This window comes from Pyrgilauda ruficollis, unplaced genomic scaffold (assembly GCF_017590135.1).
Source record: "Pyrgilauda ruficollis isolate IOZ18807 unplaced genomic scaffold, ASM1759013v1 scaffold34, whole genome shotgun sequence".
In the NCBI taxonomy this organism is placed as follows: Eukaryota; Metazoa; Chordata; class Aves; order Passeriformes; family Passeridae; genus Pyrgilauda; species Pyrgilauda ruficollis.
Genome location: NW_024524822.1, coordinates 4,732,903 through 4,749,126, shown reverse-complemented (window position 1 = coordinate 4,749,126; position 16,224 = coordinate 4,732,903). Strand labels below are relative to the sequence as shown.

Sequence of the window (16,224 nt, the reverse complement as noted above, 5' to 3'; positions counted from 1 at the left end):
ACCTGCTAAATTCGTGATATTGAATTGTTTGTTCAACAGAAGTTATTGCATAGATTTATTCTTGTCTGATAAATATTGTATGAATGTATATACACACATCTGCCCACTGTTCCTGCCATGTTATTTTTAATATTTAGATTCTTTAAGTATTTAAATGCCTCTGGGCTTCCAGTATCCTATAAATGGCTCAAATGCTGGTAATGACTACATCATTCCTGTAGAGCTGAGGCTCGCAGTGCAAGTAGAACTAAAATAATTGCTTCAATAGTTTCAAATGTTAGGCTTCAAAATAAAATCAAAGGTTTAATTTTGAGTGTCCTAGGTTTCAAATGTTCTTAACAGCAGTTAACATGAAAAGGGGGTTTGTTTGCTTTTTTTAACCCACAAGTAGCTGATGTTTCTACTCAGACTTTTTTCAGCTTTTGAATGCCTTTATTTTGCTTTCCCTGGAAGTGAATGTCTCCTTCCCCATTGCTGTGATTTTCAATAGTGCCTTTCTTTCAGTCAGTGTTTCCTTTGAAACCTTCAAGTTATGCTTCCTTAGCGCTCACTTTTTCAGCACAAAACAGAATGAAAACTCAAGTGTGTTGCAATTGTGGGCCCTGATGCTCCACTTTCCTCTGGTTAGATGGACCTTTGCCTCTGTGGAGAGAGTAATTGATGTCAGCAGGGCTCTGCACAGAAGTAGCAGTCTCAATAGTGGGTCAAATTGTGGGATTGTGGCCCTATTACCACTGGCTCTACATTATCCCTTATTATGTAAGATAACCAATAGTTATATTCTAAAGCCTTTCAGTAGAACTGCAATAGCATAACTTTTCAAATAGGATAAAGCTGGTTGATGGGCAATAAATTAAATTAGAATCAAGATGAGACCATCAAGCTTTGCCACTTCAACTCGGATTGCTTTGTTACAGTCTGAAAGGAGAAAGCCTTTTGAGTTCACATAGCTGCCTCACTCTTTAACATACAGATAGTAAAATGCCATTAGTGCCAGGCTTCCAGAGCCTTTGAGTCTTTCAGCAGTGACAAGAGGTTCATATCATGGCACACTACATCCCAGTTAGGTAGTGGGTAAAAGCTTCAATTGGGATTACAATAAAATGAGATTACTCAGAGGAAGTGCAGCACATCAAATTGAATTGAACTGCCAGAGCTGAAAGGCATCCTCCTCATACATTCAGCTAATTTTTTTTGCCAGCTGGTTATTTCTCTATTAACCAAATAGTTGACACTCATGTACTTATCTCAGGCTTTAAAGTGTGGGAGATGCTGGGATAACCAATCAGCTGAAAAATGCTTTTAATTCTGGTGGGTCCTGAAGTGTTTTAGTGACCATGAGGAGGTTGCAAAGGGCAATAACAATGACTTGACTTGCATTTCAGAGGCAGCACCTTGAGGGTGGGATGTGGCACTTTGCAGGCTGTGCACTGGGAATGACCAGAGCAGTGCATTGAGGATTGCCTGGGCTGGGGTTTAACTGGCTGGACACAGGATTTAACACTTAGAGTCACTTGGTAGTGCAGTGAGATCCTCAGAGCAGGATTCATCATCCTTATGTTTGTCAAAGTCAGACATTTAATTCCTGCCAGTTACCCAGAGCTTCTCGTGGAGGCTCTGCAGGGAAATCCAGCCCTTGGAGGACAGGGGATCTCATCCTCAGAGATGTGAGGAGAGGGGAGACAGGGTCAGTTGAGCTCTGGAGGGGCCTGTTCCTCCCCAGGGCTGCTGATGGCTGATCAAAACTGGCTTATTTATCTAAATGTAAGAAAGATGAATTTTAAGAGGGATAAATCTTCATCCCTGTGATCATAAATGGGCTCTGAGTTTGCAATCTGAGGCCAGGACAGTGACTCCAGCCTTGTGCTCCTGCCTGTGTGGTAAGAGATCTCCCACCAGACTGTTTACAAGCCTCCCTGCATTAACCCCTGTGGATTAGCTGGTAGAATCCCATTGTTCTCTCACTAAATACAATGGAGTATGAGCAGAGCAAGACTAAAGTACATGGTAAACCCTCCTACAGTTTTCTTTTCAAATCATAGCAATGTCACAAAATACTCCTGCATTTTGTCCTGTTGGGATTTTAGCTGATAGGTAAAGACTGCCAGGGATAATTCTGCAATTTTAGTAATGGCTGCCCAGCAATGAGAGGCACTTGTGCTGCACAGGGCTTTGGATTACTTGGCATTAACCCGAGCTGCCTTTTAGCCTGCAGTGATAACCTTCAAAATATATAGGGGAGAAATAGCTTTTATAGCATGTTTTTCTGCAATTTTTTAAATTGTTCTTGTCTGGAAAGTTTAATCTTTAATGACCTAGAGATGACTCATAAATCATCTTTTATGTATATATTTATAGGTTCTGCAAACATTTTTATCCATGGCTCAGAGCAGCATAATTCCCTGACTTCTGAAATACATTTCCTGAGGAAGCAAAATCAAGTTCTGAACGCAATGCTAGCAAAAGGATCTAGAGGTAAAAATGTAAACTGTTCATTACAGGAGTAGCCTGCAACTCATCCCAGATCAGAAAACAATAAAATATTCACAGTCCACTCATTAAATTAACCATTCTTTGCACCCCTGAAATTCCATGCTCAACCTTAAGCATTCAAGCTGGGATTAGCAATAATGGAGTAGCAGCTGGATAGTCTCTGAAAAAGCTGATTTAGTTAAAAATCATAGCCTTAGTGCACCGTGGGCATTGCAGACACCTTGTGTTTCTTCTTGTTTCAGATAAACAGAAGGAAAATGAAAAGTTAAGAGAATCTCTTTCTAAGAAGAATGCAATTATTGAGCATCTTCACGAGGACCATGAATGCATGAAGAAAGAAAACGAAAAGTTGCAAAAACAAATTTGCCAAAAGGAAGACGAAATCAGATACCTGACGTGTCAAATTTACAGCAGCCGCAATGAACTGAACAGGTATTGATTCTGTCCACACTTAAACATTCATTTAGAGAAGTTGTCAGTGTGACAGGCACGTGTTCAGCCATAGCCATTAATATTAATGAGGGGCAGGGATGTATTCAAAAGGCAAGGGAAGAATTGTGAAAGAGGAATTGACTTTATATTTTGAAAAAAAAATCAGAATTTAACTCAGTTGTTTATTGGGACTCAACAGGTTGCAAACAGATATCAATGTAAAGCAGCATCAGGTCTCTGAGAATGAGAAGTTGCTGCAGTCGCTGCGGACTGAGATCAAGGTGTACGAGAAGCTGGAAGAAGCAAGAAGGAAGGGGACAGGTACAAATGCACAGCTGGCTCTGTGCCCTTTGCCCTGGCACCTCTTCCCTCTGAACATGCTCTTGTCACAGGCCAGGAGGGCTGGGTCACTGTTCCTTTGCCTCTGCTTGTGTCTGCTCTGCAAGGAGAGCTGACAGCCTGCTGCTCAGATGCTTTCTCCTTGGGGTGACTGCAAGCCTGAGCTGTGTTAGATGTTGACCAGACACCCCCAAGTTTCCTTTATCTTTTTAGCTAAGCTAAAAACCAGAATTGAAGATGTAGTGGCTCAGGCTGGATGAGTTTCCTGGGGATCTTAGATATTTACTTGTCTTCTAAAATCCTGCTGCTGCATCCTTGCAGGTCCTGCTTGCCCAGGTAGCTTCTGCTTTCTCTTGGCTGAGGGTGGGGGGAGAGGCTTCTCCCTGGGGCTGGCACAAGTGTTGGCACTGCTTGCTGAATGAGGTGTTAATTAATAATTTCATGTCCACTTTGCTGTCACTGAAAGTGAGAGGAGGACTGTAGCTCACTACAGAGTTCTTCCTCCCCCTTGGAAGGAAGTTGTGCCACCATGTAGCTGTTGGTGTGCTGAGGTAAAGAGTGGGATGCTTTCATTGCTGAAAAGCCATTACCACATCCAGCAAATTTCCCACTGGAAGTTCTTAAAAGTTGAATTTTTCTCCCTGCTGCTCAGTGTTATACCCTGCTGCCACTGGTTTTGCTGCCAGGCTGCAGCAGAAGAGCCCTGTAGGCACCAGGCTTTGAGGCACAGCTGGCTCAGGGGTGGAAGGGATTCTCCTTGCAGAGCTCCTGATGTCATTAGAGAGTGGCAGCACCTTCCTCATGCAGCTGAGCCCCTTCCCACTGTCTGGAGAACACCCTGAACAGCTGGATTTCAGCAGCAGAGAATGCATGAGTTGTTTGTGTACAGATCTCTTTCTGTGAGAAGGCAAACGTAGCCCTTGCTTTTATCAGGTTCAGATTTGTTCCTCTGGTTGCCAGGTGATCACTGTTTTCTTTTTCCTTTGGTATATAAAATTAAACTCCCAGTTCTATTCCATCCCTCCTCCACACTCTCATGTTCCCCATTCCTTTTCCTCTCCCCAGACTGCATTACTGCACTTCACATTTTGTAAATCCTCTTCATTCTCCTTTTATCTAATTTTTTAGCTTTTGGCATGAGACATAGTAGCTTTTATGGACAAAGTAAAAAAAAAAATTCAGCCTTTTAAATCTTTCAAGGGTAGAAGCAATTAAGACTTTTTTTTTTTTTGTCAAACCATTATCTTAATGCTGTTTGTAGTTAAGTCTTAACATTCAGGATAGCACTGGCTATAACTTACTTGCTGAGTGTTCTGGTGGATAATATTATTTTAATTGTTAGAGATGTTTGTATTTCTTTTGAAATTGTCTCAGATCCCAGATGTGATGCCTCAGAAGAATTCCAGAAAGATCAGAAAAATCCACTTGATTTACACGAACTGCTGGCTGAAATCCAGAGCCTGCGAGTGCAGCTGGAGAGGAGCATGGACACCAACAAGTCTTTGCATGAAAAATTAGAAGAACAGCTTTCCAAAGGGAAGAGAGAGGAAGTGGGCCCAGTGTCAGCTGTTAATATCAACTGTGTGTTGAAGCCAGGCTCTCAGCCCTGTGCTGGACTGGATGGTACTGTGCTCTGTGTGCTTTTGGGTGCTGCAGAACCTCTGCCTCTTACAGCCTTAACCACCAGCAGCTCTCCTCAAATCCCTCTGCTGTTAGAGCTGGGTGTGAAGTGCACACTGCACTGTCCTAGAGCAGCCTGTGCTTCCTTTGCATCCAAGCAAAGCAGAGTCTCTGGGATGGGAGGATGCCTGCAGTAAATTGCCATAAATTCTGCTTACCTGGGGGGTTCTTTTTCCACTGCTGAGCTCTATAGTGTCTGCTAAGGGTGAGTGTGTATTACTCAGGAATGATCAATAAGTGCACTAAATGGGCTCTGGATAAATCAGTTGTCCCCTCTTTGCCCTTGAGGAATATTTTACCTTTATTTCAATCACTGTTAAGTGATGCTGTTTTAGCAAATAAAGGGAAGGGTAATGTTTACACCCAGGGTTAGGTTATTGTTCCAATATTGATGTACATGTGATACAGAGGGCATGAGAATCTTCCTCCTTAAAGTGCTCTGCACAGTAACAGCTTTCCATACATCCAGAGAAAACCACATGGACCAGAAAGATTCCTTGCAATGTCAGCAGCTGAGCTTTTTAGATGTGCTTTTCTCCTAGATGCTTAGGGAATGTGGAAGTTCTGAAGGAGGAATATAGAGACAATCTTCAGTCTGGTACAGCTAAAAAATGTGTCCTTCTTCTTGTAGAGTTAATAGGAAGCTTATATTTGTTAATAAAATATGTTCATCAGGATGTATTTTAGATTTTTTAACTATACTTTGATTTTGGGAGATACCTAGAATTTGGATAGATGCTCAGGTATAAAAATTAGGTAAATACTGGAAGATCCGTGGCATAACACTAGAAAAATCAGCTGGTTTTCCCTGCTTCCAGAGGCCAAGTGCAGCATCAGCAATAAAAAAACTGAAAAGATGGGAGGGGTTTTTGAAATCTAGTAATACAGCTTTCCTTCTCCCTTTTTATATGTAGAAAATCTCTGCAACTGCCCTGCTGCCAGGAGGAACACTGGTGAGCTACAGAAGCAGCAGAACAGACACTGCATTTCAGCAGAGAACCCAGGTACACCCAGCCCTGTTTAACTGCAGTCAAGTACAAATTAATTTCATTTTTTTTTTTTGTATGAGGATAAAAAACAACCTGATTTTTCTGTCCTAGGTACCCAGGCAGCCCCTAAGGGTGAGGGGGACAGTGGCTCCCTGTGCAGCAGCACCTCGGGCTCCAGCAGGACGTGCACCCCACGCCTGGTGCCCGGCCATCGGATGTGGGCGGACAGGAACGGCCGGCACGTCCTGGGCCTCATCGAGGACTACGATGCCCTGAGGAAACACATCTCAGAGGGACAGCAGGTGCTGGCAGACATGGAGATTGCTCTCAGAGGGGTCACTGGCACCAAGCTGCAGGAGCCTGGAGTAAAGGTGAGTATTGGTTTCTCTGGGTCTGGATTGAAGGCGCTTGAGACGGTAGTTCATATTCGGACTGAAGTGTTTATTATTTCTTATCAGTAAAACAGCCTCACTACTGTGAGTTTGGCAGCAAGGCACAAAATGGCTAACAGTCTCTTGTTACAGGGTCTTTTAATACTAAACTATCCAATTAAGAACTGACACCTAGATTATTTTCCCTTTTAACCCAGTAACTGATCCCAAAGAGCCTGCAATGCGGACTTTTCTGCCCAATTACAAAATGCCACCCAAACCCATGAAGAAGAAGGAAGAAGAAGCATGAAGAGGAAACTCAGGACAACACCCTGTGCTCTCCAACTTGCTTCCATCCACAACATACTAAAAATCCCAAAACCTAAATTTCTCACCAAGTGATACACCTACACTACTTTCTATTTCACACTTGTGTGGATTCTGGTCTACCTTGAAGTCCAGGAAACTTTCTCCATGAATGCGGGTCAAAGTCAGTGCTCCCCTGGGAGTCAGGGCACCCCAGAGCAGACAGAGAAATATTCCTGGTGCCCTGGGTTCCCACAGGTGAGCACTGAAATCCTCTAAAGGAGGGTGGATTTTACCCAGAGGTGGAAAATGGTGTGTAGGGAAGAACTGACTGAATAACTCAGGACCACTCAAGCTTGGCACAGTCAGTGTCTAGATGGACTCAGTGTGATTCTGAGGTGGTTAATTATAGGCCTTTAAGCAATCTCACTTTCAGTTTTGGCTTTAAATGAGGTAAAACTGCTTGGTTTTGCTAGAGAAATCGGTGTTTGTTGTGCTGGAAGTGATAAAAAACCCAAACAAAAGCAGCAGCAGAAAACCCCAGGTAGAAGTCTAAAATGCTGTAGAGAGGGTTTAAACTAGGGGTGTGTAAAAGTAACCTAGGAGTAAAAATAATTAGGATTTTCATATAATGAATGCTTGAGATAAAGCCAGGAAATATGAGACAATTAAAAGAAATGTGATACAGAGCTGATAAAGTTGTCCCCTTAGTTAAATTCAGCCTTTTAGTAACACCAGGTTATAACTGTACATTAAAGATTGATGTATGCTGATGAGGCTTGTGTCATATTACATTTATATTTCAGGGAATATTTTTTAATATTTTTCCACTTCCTGGTTATCAGTTGAACATTTAACAATATCATAAGCTAGTCCAAAAACTTGAATATGTTATTGATGATCAAATACTGTCTTCTAGGGCTCAGAGTATCATCCTTTCTTCATTCTCTGACAGTGTTAGCACTCATGGTGCTCTTGCTGCAGTCTTAAGGATGCTTTACCAATAAAATGTTTATTTTGTCTTGAATAACCTCAGTCTTTTTTGTCTAGAATAGGAGAACTAGTTAGTGTTTACTTCTGCTAATTTTCTCTTACGTAATATTAATTTTTGGAAACAGTTAATGATGGCATATTTGGGGTGGTTTGAAAAGACACATTTGCCTACGAGCTTCAATTAAAGGGAAGGAACAATCTGTGCACATCTGTGGCATCTAATAAGGAACTAAGAAACTTAAACCCCAGCAGGAGGGGCCTGGATCAGGCATGGAAAACAGCAGCCAGTGGTAAAAATAATGAACCACTGGCATGGAGGGTGCTCAGAGACACTGACTGGAGGCAATTTTGAGGATGGATTATGCCAGTGTTTAAAAAATTCCATGAAATGCTTTCCTGCCTTGGAGAGGGAAAGGAAACTAAGTGTCTAATGAAGGTCCTTTTCACCCCTATGATTTTATGATAATATAAATGCTGTAAAAAGCATGCTTACTGCTCTTCAGAAAACAGAAGGTCTTAACTGCAGGGATAAATTTGTGCTACTTATTTTTGCAGTTATAATTAGTGAAGCTGTTGAAGGTGCAGCCTGCAACAATTCTGAAAGTCTTTTTGTGATATCACATGTGTGCTCACGCAGTCAAATGATGCCTGAATGACACTTAAGACTCTCAGAAGTATCATATATTTCCCAATGACCTAGTTAACATACTGATAATGACTGAAAAAGTGATCTCTCTAAGTTTTTAACTTGTTTTGTTGGTGTAAAGATAAAAGCAATAAGTTTCACAATTTGCAGTTTCCTATCAAGCCTTACATCACTGAGGTTTCAGACTACTTAGCAAGTGGGATATTGTATGTGACAGGAGGATTCTGGTTTGATAACAATGCTAAATAAATATTCAGATTGTATCCTGCATGGGGCAGGAACTGCAAATGCCTTTTTTTCATTACCCTTCCCCCTTCTGTAGCACCATTGCTTTGGTAATTCATTTGCTTCCCTCACATTCTTTCCCTCCTTTATTTCACATTTATGCAGTTTCTTCCATTTGGTTTCTCATCTGTCAGCAGAGGAAAACATTTTATGTGTACCCTGATAGTTATTTTAGCATTAAGTGGAACAGTTTAAAGGGTCTGCTAAGGAAGAAACATCTATATTGCTTAAATTGATGTCTGTAATCATTGACTTTCAAATAACATGACACAAAATGCAAATGAAGAAAGAAGAGAGTTGCCAAGTGTTACCATGTGGCATAGCAAATCTAGTAAATATAATCTATTGTTAATCATGGTTATTGATTAGGATAAATCCCCTCCCTCACTAAATTCTCAGATAATACATAATTCAGCAGCCTTTGTTAACTAACAGATTAGTTTTTATGGCACACAATGGCTGTGTACATTATCTTAAATATGAAATCACACCAGCTGGATTAAACCCATTAATTAAGATTACATTTTCATAATGGTTTAAGTATAAAATATAAAATGTCTCTAATCCTGTGATACAGGTACCAGAACAGGCATCCCTGCATGGCTTTTCCACGAGCACTCACACAGTACAGCAGATTTTGGAAGAGGCTGCACGTTCCCTGAAGCTTCTCTGGAGAGTTTCTCTTCCCCTGAAAGCTGCTCATGGTACTGCTCAGGGCATTCAGGTACTGCTGGGCTTCAGCTGGGCTGGGCTGGGGGTTTGGGCTGGCTTTTTGGACTTTGGGAATGTCCAAAATTTACAGCAGTTACAGATGTGTCATTTTGGAGAATCATGCCCGAGTCTCCAGCTTAGTGTAAGGCTGAGTATGTCCTGGTCATGTTGTATGGTACTTTGTAATAGAAATGGAATATCTAATCCTGTTATGTGAGATCCAGGAAATCCAGGGAGGTGGCAAATGCTCCACCTCACAAGAAAAGGTTTGGGCTCCCTGTTACTTGAACCAAATTCAATTTGATTCTGTGTGTATTGGTAAGAAGAGAAACATCAGCAACTTTGATGTAATCTCAGCTACATTTTCTTTTATGTTCTTGATGCCAAAGTGGTAAAATAAGAAGCTTTTGTAAAAGTGTGACAAAACCCCAAGACATGTTTTATAACACTTTAACTAAAAAGGATTGCACTATGCAAATGCATAAAAGTAAACTAAATGAGGAATGAAATATCTCTGCTGTCAGAATCCCACCACTCAGCATTGAAACTGTTTCAAACCCTGGCTTTAAAATAAATCTAAAGTGATTTCACTGAGGTTTTTGTATGTGTTTATAAAAGGAAGCAGGATATATCTGACAAAACCCTCAAACTTCAGGAGAACAAACATTTTCTATACAATTTCATAATATTTTTGGTGATATTTTTTAGCATCCTTAAATATATAAAATCACAAAAGCAGTGGGAGTGCAGTTTGTTGTCTGATACATTCATGATGTTTCAGCTGCAGATTTGGGATGCCTTGGCAAGAGTGTGTACTTCCATTTTTATCCTCATGTGTGTAATCCACAGCTCCCTGCTGGCCTGGATTGCAGGGACTGAACATCTCTCACCCACACAGGGCTCTCAGGATGTGGGGGATGCTTTCCTGCTTTCCTGTCACTGATCTGAACCTTGATTTGGATCAGTCACTTCTGCAAGGCTGATCTTAATGTGTGTGGGGGTCTGAATTCCCAGGATGCTCCTAATTAGAGCCTAATAGAATTTTTTCTGGAGTTTCTTATCCAACACCCCCTGATCTTAAGGATGTTAGATTGCTCCTGATGTCTTAAGTGCAGAATATGCAAGAATCTCTCTCTCTCTCTCTCTCTTGAAGTTTGGGTTCTAAAATACTCTTGAGTATTCAGTGCCTTCTCTGCAGCCCCACAGGAGTTGGGAGCAATCAGTTCTTCTGCAGAGATAAATAGTGGGGGCAAATTCCAGAAGTTTTGTTACTTAACAAGTGGCACAACAAGAAAAAAGGTCCAAGCTTAAATCTGCACAAGGACCCAAATCAGTGACACTGGCAGATGTGCCAGGGCTTCTCACAGTCCTGTTTTACAAGTCACTGGCCAGAACTTGTTGGGATTGGTGGTGAAAACTGAACCTTAATAATGACACTGTCACATAATTTTGCAGGTAAACTGTCCCAGTGCCTTTTAACCCTGTGATAAAACAGCATCAGCCAGTGACAGAACACAAGGAGGAGGCTGGAATTCTGAACCTGGCACACAGGACACTGATCCCGTGGCACTGGCCTTCCTTATCTTTTCTAGCTTAGAACAAAAATAGGCACCAGTCTAATAGACTTTCCTCAGTCTAATAGAAAAATTACTTGCAGTAAATTCCAGCTAAGAATTGGAGTTGTGTCACAGAATCTCGTGTCGTGGGGGATGTGAAGGAGGAAGGACAGGACTCAGTGGTGGTTTTTCTCTCCTTTGAGTTACTGGTACTCCAAGGAAGCTTGAGGGTACTTGTACAAAAGTACTGAGCAATTCTCAGTGTAGAAAGTGCTTTTAGCCAGTAGTTTAATATCTTACTTTCTTCTCTCAATTTAGGATGAAGGAATGAAAGCAGAAATCTTTAGGTTACGTAAGAAACTGTCTGAGCAGGAGAAGAAGTTGCACAGCACAGTGAAACGCCTGCACTCCACAAACCAGCTGAAGGAAAACATGGAGAAGGTCATCATTGACCAGTGTGAGTGTGTGCTTTAATAATGATTCTGATGCTGTTTCTGTAGGCTGTGGTTACCTTTAAAATCGGTGTTCCCTCGTGTGCTCCAGCTGGGGCAGGCAGGCTCAGGCTGTGCTGAGCTGGTGGAGCCTCATTCCAGTGGGTGGAAGTTGCCCAAAGTACAAAAGGCTGTAGAGAATTTCATGGGAAGCTGTTCATGGTTTTACACAAACCACTGATAATGTGTCAATCCACGCAGCTGCCACTAATCCCTACTTGGGTTATTCCATTTTGGATACTCCTGTTTCTAGTTTACAACAGCTCAGGACAGAGGCAAAGTTTCTGTTTGCTGTGAACCTTTTTCAGACAAAGTTTTTGATATTGTCAAAATTGTGATTTTGCCTCAGTCTTAATAAATATGGAATTAGGCTTTTACATTTTCTGAGGTACTGCCCTGCAAGGAGCTCTGTCAGTGCTCTGCACCAGACTGAGAAATGCAGGAGAACAAGCTCAGAATAAGGGAAACAAAAGCTTGCTATGAGTAATTTTTTAAAGAAAAATTAGGGCATGCTGTGGAATTATATTTGCACTTAGTGGCCCATGACTAGAAAATGATCTGGAAACATGAAAACAAGTGGGACATAGGGAGTATTTTAGCTGTGTTAAGCCACGTGTCTGTTTGAAGAGATCCATCTTTGCTGCTTTAGACTTTAATCACTCACCAGAAGAGATCTGAATGGAACTCTCCTCTACCTTCCTGCTAGAGCAATATGTGTATTGTGGGAGGAGGAGTTAATTTTCTTCTATAAAGAAAAAGAAAAATTAAAAATATCCACTCTTGCCTCCTCTGAAGTGATGGGACTGAATGGCTCATTAGTCCTTGCTGGAGTGGCACTTGTGTTATCACTAATTAATCCAGACTGGAAAATTTTCCTCACCATACAAAGTTATAGAAATATCTGTAATATTATATGTTACTCAAGTCAGTTAAATGGAATGTAGAGTGATAAATGTTATTTTGCTCCATAGCCTGTAATTTTTATATCTAAGGCCCATATATCTTCTGCCTGCAGATTTTTGTTGTTTCAAGCATTTATGGGCTGGTGTTTGGTCACTTCCTTCAAAATTGCTATATTATGTGGGTACAAATTACTTGTATTAAATAATAAGTAATATTTTGTTCAGGTTGTAGAGCCAAATAGCTCAGTTTGGGGTTGTCAGTAAAAATCCAAGCTATTCTGTCTTTCCAAATAATATCCCTGGGGTAGATTGCCTGGTCTGGTTTGTCCAGTTCCAGTGTCATCTCAGACACACTGGGTCATTTCAGAGCTAGGCTGGGTATAAATCAGTGGATTTTACCCTTAGAGCCAAAATGTTATCCCTGAGCCACCCACATTTCCCTAAAGCAAACAGTGCCTGTTGCCCTAAATTTGCTCACTTTTTTTTCAGGGCATTCAGCCTCCTCTAAGTGAGGTGCTGAGAAACTGAAACCTGCATTTTCTGAAATCTCTGTAATGCAAATCTCTGCTTGGAGAGCAGCAGCTGTGCCAGCAGTGGCACAGCTTCCAAATTCTCATCATTGGCTGAATTTAAGAATTTTGATTTAGAAAAATCTAGTTTGCCAGGTTTGAAATGAGTTTCCTAGCAGAGCTCTTCTGAGCAGTGAGCACTCTGCCACACAAAGAGACCTGGATGTGATTTTCTCCAAGTTTCATTGATTATGGGAATTATGGATGTCGAGTTGCCTTTGTCTTAAAAGAGCAATTTCAGAAATGTTTCTAATTTGCATCTGTACACATATTCTTGGCCAAGCCTACAGCAAAACTGAGGGACTACCTGAAGCTGCTGGATTTTATCAGCTTGCTTCCCTCAGTTTTGAGATTTCTTCCCTTCTCCTTTTGCTAGCAAGAAAGGAAAAGCACTGCAGTGGGTGACCTTGCCTGCCTTCATTCTGCACACACCCTGTTACCTGCCTGCTCCAGTGAGGATATTCAGGTTCCCTCTGTTATGTAGCTGAACATTCCTAAATATATTTAGAGGCAGAGACTGGAACATTCTTGTGGCTCAGAGTCTTCTGTGTGCTCTCTCTGGTGAGAGAGCTCATTGCTTATAAACCTCATCTGAACCTCTGAGCATGGAACAATGCAGTGCCAAATTGCAGTAATCTGCCAGGGGTGTAATTATCTCGTGACAGCTCTACCCTTGGAGTTGTTGGCTTCTTATTGTTGTAATGAAAAATCTTTATTATGGTTAAATTGTTTATTTTTGAGACCGGAATATCAAATTGGAGATTGTGAGTGGTGCATTTCAGCAGTTACAGAACTGACACAGATTAGAGACTCACATATTTAACCTGACATTTCTGAATACCACTTGTGTTTGGAAACACCCCCTCCTCCATTCACAGGGCTCCTGCTGGCCCCACAGAGACAGACTGGGCTGGATGAATGGAGAAAACCTGGAACCCTTCAGGGAAGGCCACTGCTTTTTGATTTCCCCGTGGCACAGAGAGGTTGCTTTGTCCTTGAACTGACTCCTTTTGCCATCTGTCCTCTTCTCCCCCTCCTAACTGCCCTCCCCAGCCCAAACAGGATACTTAAAGGATCAAAGTGGAGTTAGACCATGCACCATCTCCCCTTAAAAGGAACAGAAAATCTTCCTGTATGACTTGGATGGAGGGCTGAGTGTGGCAGAGGCTGTGCAGATGTGGGGGTACCTGCAGTGCTGAGCTTTGCCTGTTCCACATGGCAGAACAACTTCAAAACCACTTCCAGGATGCTTAGGTTTGAAAAGCAAATTGAGGAGCACAGGCCAGCAGCAGGGAATGACATTCCAGGGGTGGGCACTGCTCTGGAGCTGCAGTCCTGAGAGAATCCTCTGCTCAGACATTATTTCATGTTTGGTCATAAGACAAATACAGGGAATTTAGAAAGACTTGCAGTATTCTTTTAATCTTTTTAATCTCCTCTTTCTTTCCAGTGGTTTTAACACATGATGTCTTGAAGAAGGCTAGAGGAAACCTGGAAGTAAGTAAAATTTCTGCTTTTATTGAATTCCTTGGTCTCTGCTAGTCAGAAACACACAGTGCTGTGTCAGGAGTATTTTGCAGAATTAGTCTGATTTGCTTTAGGTTTGCTACCTAATCAAGCCTGGGTGACAGCAGTTTAGTGTGATAAATAGCCTGCTGTGTTTGATGGCTGAATTAAGGGTTTTATGACTGACCACATAAACACCTAAACCCTCTCCTTCCTGATGCTTCCCCTAGATTAATATTCATGTCTGTCATCATCTCCCAGCAGTTCATTTCCAGGAGCTCACAGCCTGATAACCTGCCTGCTGCAGAGACACCCTTGTTAAAAGCTGGAGCCTGTGTTAGGCACTGGTGGTGCTTTTATTTTTTATTTTTTAACCACACACCCAACAGGGGCAGCTTTTGGCAGCAGCTCTCTGCTGGTGCAGGCAGTTCAGTCCCTGGGAGTGTTTCAGTAACCCCTGCTCTGATTTGATTTCTCTTTTTCAGACTTTTCTCCCTGAAGGATGCAATGCATTCCTTGACTGAAATCCCACCTTCCCCTCTCGCTCCTCCACTCTGAATAACTGTACAAATCCCAGCCCCTCCTTACATTTTCCTCTAACCTTTTCCATGCATCCCTTCTCCCTCCTGCCCACCAGCACCTCCCTCTGCAGCTGCTGTTCTCAGCCCCACCTGAGCTACAAAGTGATGTCACAAAACAATCTTTCTGCTCACAAAGTCTTACCATTTTAATTTGAAGATCTGATGAACACAGCAGCTCCTCTTTGCACATCCCTGTGCAGCAGGATGGGGTTGGGATAAATTGTGGGGCATTGAAGTACTGTACAATAATTATAATTATTGCTTTTCTAACCAGGTTCCACCAGCTGAGAATCAAAAATCACCTTCCTACACCAGCAAAAAAAGGATTCTCTGAAGGAGAAAGTTCTGCTAACAGAGACTGAGTTTGTGAGTGGTGTTTGCTTTGTGCTGCCTTAATATTTATTGATGTAAAAAATGTTTGTTCAGCTATTTTAATGGAATCAGCCTTTGACCAAAAAAAAAAAAGGACAAAAAATGACACCTTTTGGTAAATAACTTATTTAACATTTTCTGTAATGTAAAGATGGTTTTTAATATTTATTAAGAAGCAAGGTACTGCAGGAATTGAGGAAAAATCCAGATTTTTTTTTAAAGTTGGCACATTAGAAATTTTATATTTGTACTTGCCATGTTGTAAAACTATTTGTTGTTGTAGTCAAACAGGTCCTAAAAGAATCAAGAATGTGTTCCACATTCCACTGTTTCTCTCCTGCTAAAAGAATGTAGGTTAAAAAAAAAAATATACTCTGCCAGTTGTCATTGTTTTGTAGCAATGTGAAAAATGTTAAATATTTTAAAGCATTTTAACCATCTCTGGAAGGTTCTTCTGGAAGCTGTCTGATGCTGGGCTTTGTGTTAGGTACTTAGATTGATGGTGTGTCTGAAAATGTTACTTAAAAATCAGACAATTAAAATGAAAAATAATCACAAATGTGTTTGTGTTATTTTGTTTAAAACCTCAGACTTCAGGCATTACTGACCAAAGCAGCCACATCACATCATTTATTTCCTGAGTGGCACAAAGTGAACTGGGAAAACAGTTCAGTTTAGCATTAACAAGACCATAATTTGAAGTGATTTTTGGTTACAAAAGCAGAGTTTGTGGTGCAAGAAGGATTTTATTGAACTGATTTTGCACAACACACGATGGTTTTCCCCCTCAAGCTGATGACATCCTCATTGCACAAGGAAATTTGCCCTTGGCATCCAAGCACTGGCACCAGGAGATGCCAATACAGGATTGGGGTTATATTGGCCCTTGGATTTTGCCCTTTTGTAATGGCAAAAGGCTGAATTTGTGCTCTGAGGGTGGGGAGAGCTGGAACTTCACCCACCCCTGAGCTGGGGCTGTTCCCTGCACAGCACCCGGGGGGA

At 41.5% G+C, this 16,224-nt stretch overlaps 1 protein-coding gene across 2 annotated transcripts in view; it reads left to right on the top strand.

Moving 5' to 3' along the window:
* The window catches only part of CDK5RAP2 (CDK5 regulatory subunit associated protein 2), a 70,170-nt gene extending 54,406 nt beyond the window's left edge, over nt 1–15,764 (top strand). For both annotated transcript variants that reach the window (XM_041475062.1, XM_041475061.1), the window contains 10 exons: nt 2,359–2,475; nt 2,736–2,925; nt 3,125–3,246; nt 4,639–4,887; nt 5,859–5,948; nt 6,045–6,304; nt 9,112–9,258; nt 11,120–11,258; nt 14,214–14,260; nt 15,125–15,764. In XM_041475062.1, the coding sequence (XP_041330996.1) occupies nt 2,359–2,475; nt 2,736–2,925; nt 3,125–3,246; nt 4,639–4,887; nt 5,859–5,948; nt 6,045–6,304; nt 9,112–9,258; nt 11,120–11,258; nt 14,214–14,260; nt 15,125–15,184 (1,421 nt within the window). In that variant the 3' untranslated portion in view covers nt 15,185–15,764. The remainder of the gene's footprint in view (nt 1–2,358; nt 2,476–2,735; nt 2,926–3,124; nt 3,247–4,638; nt 4,888–5,858; nt 5,949–6,044; nt 6,305–9,111; nt 9,259–11,119; nt 11,259–14,213; nt 14,261–15,124) is intronic.
* Nucleotides 15,765–16,224: the final 460 nt, after the last annotated feature.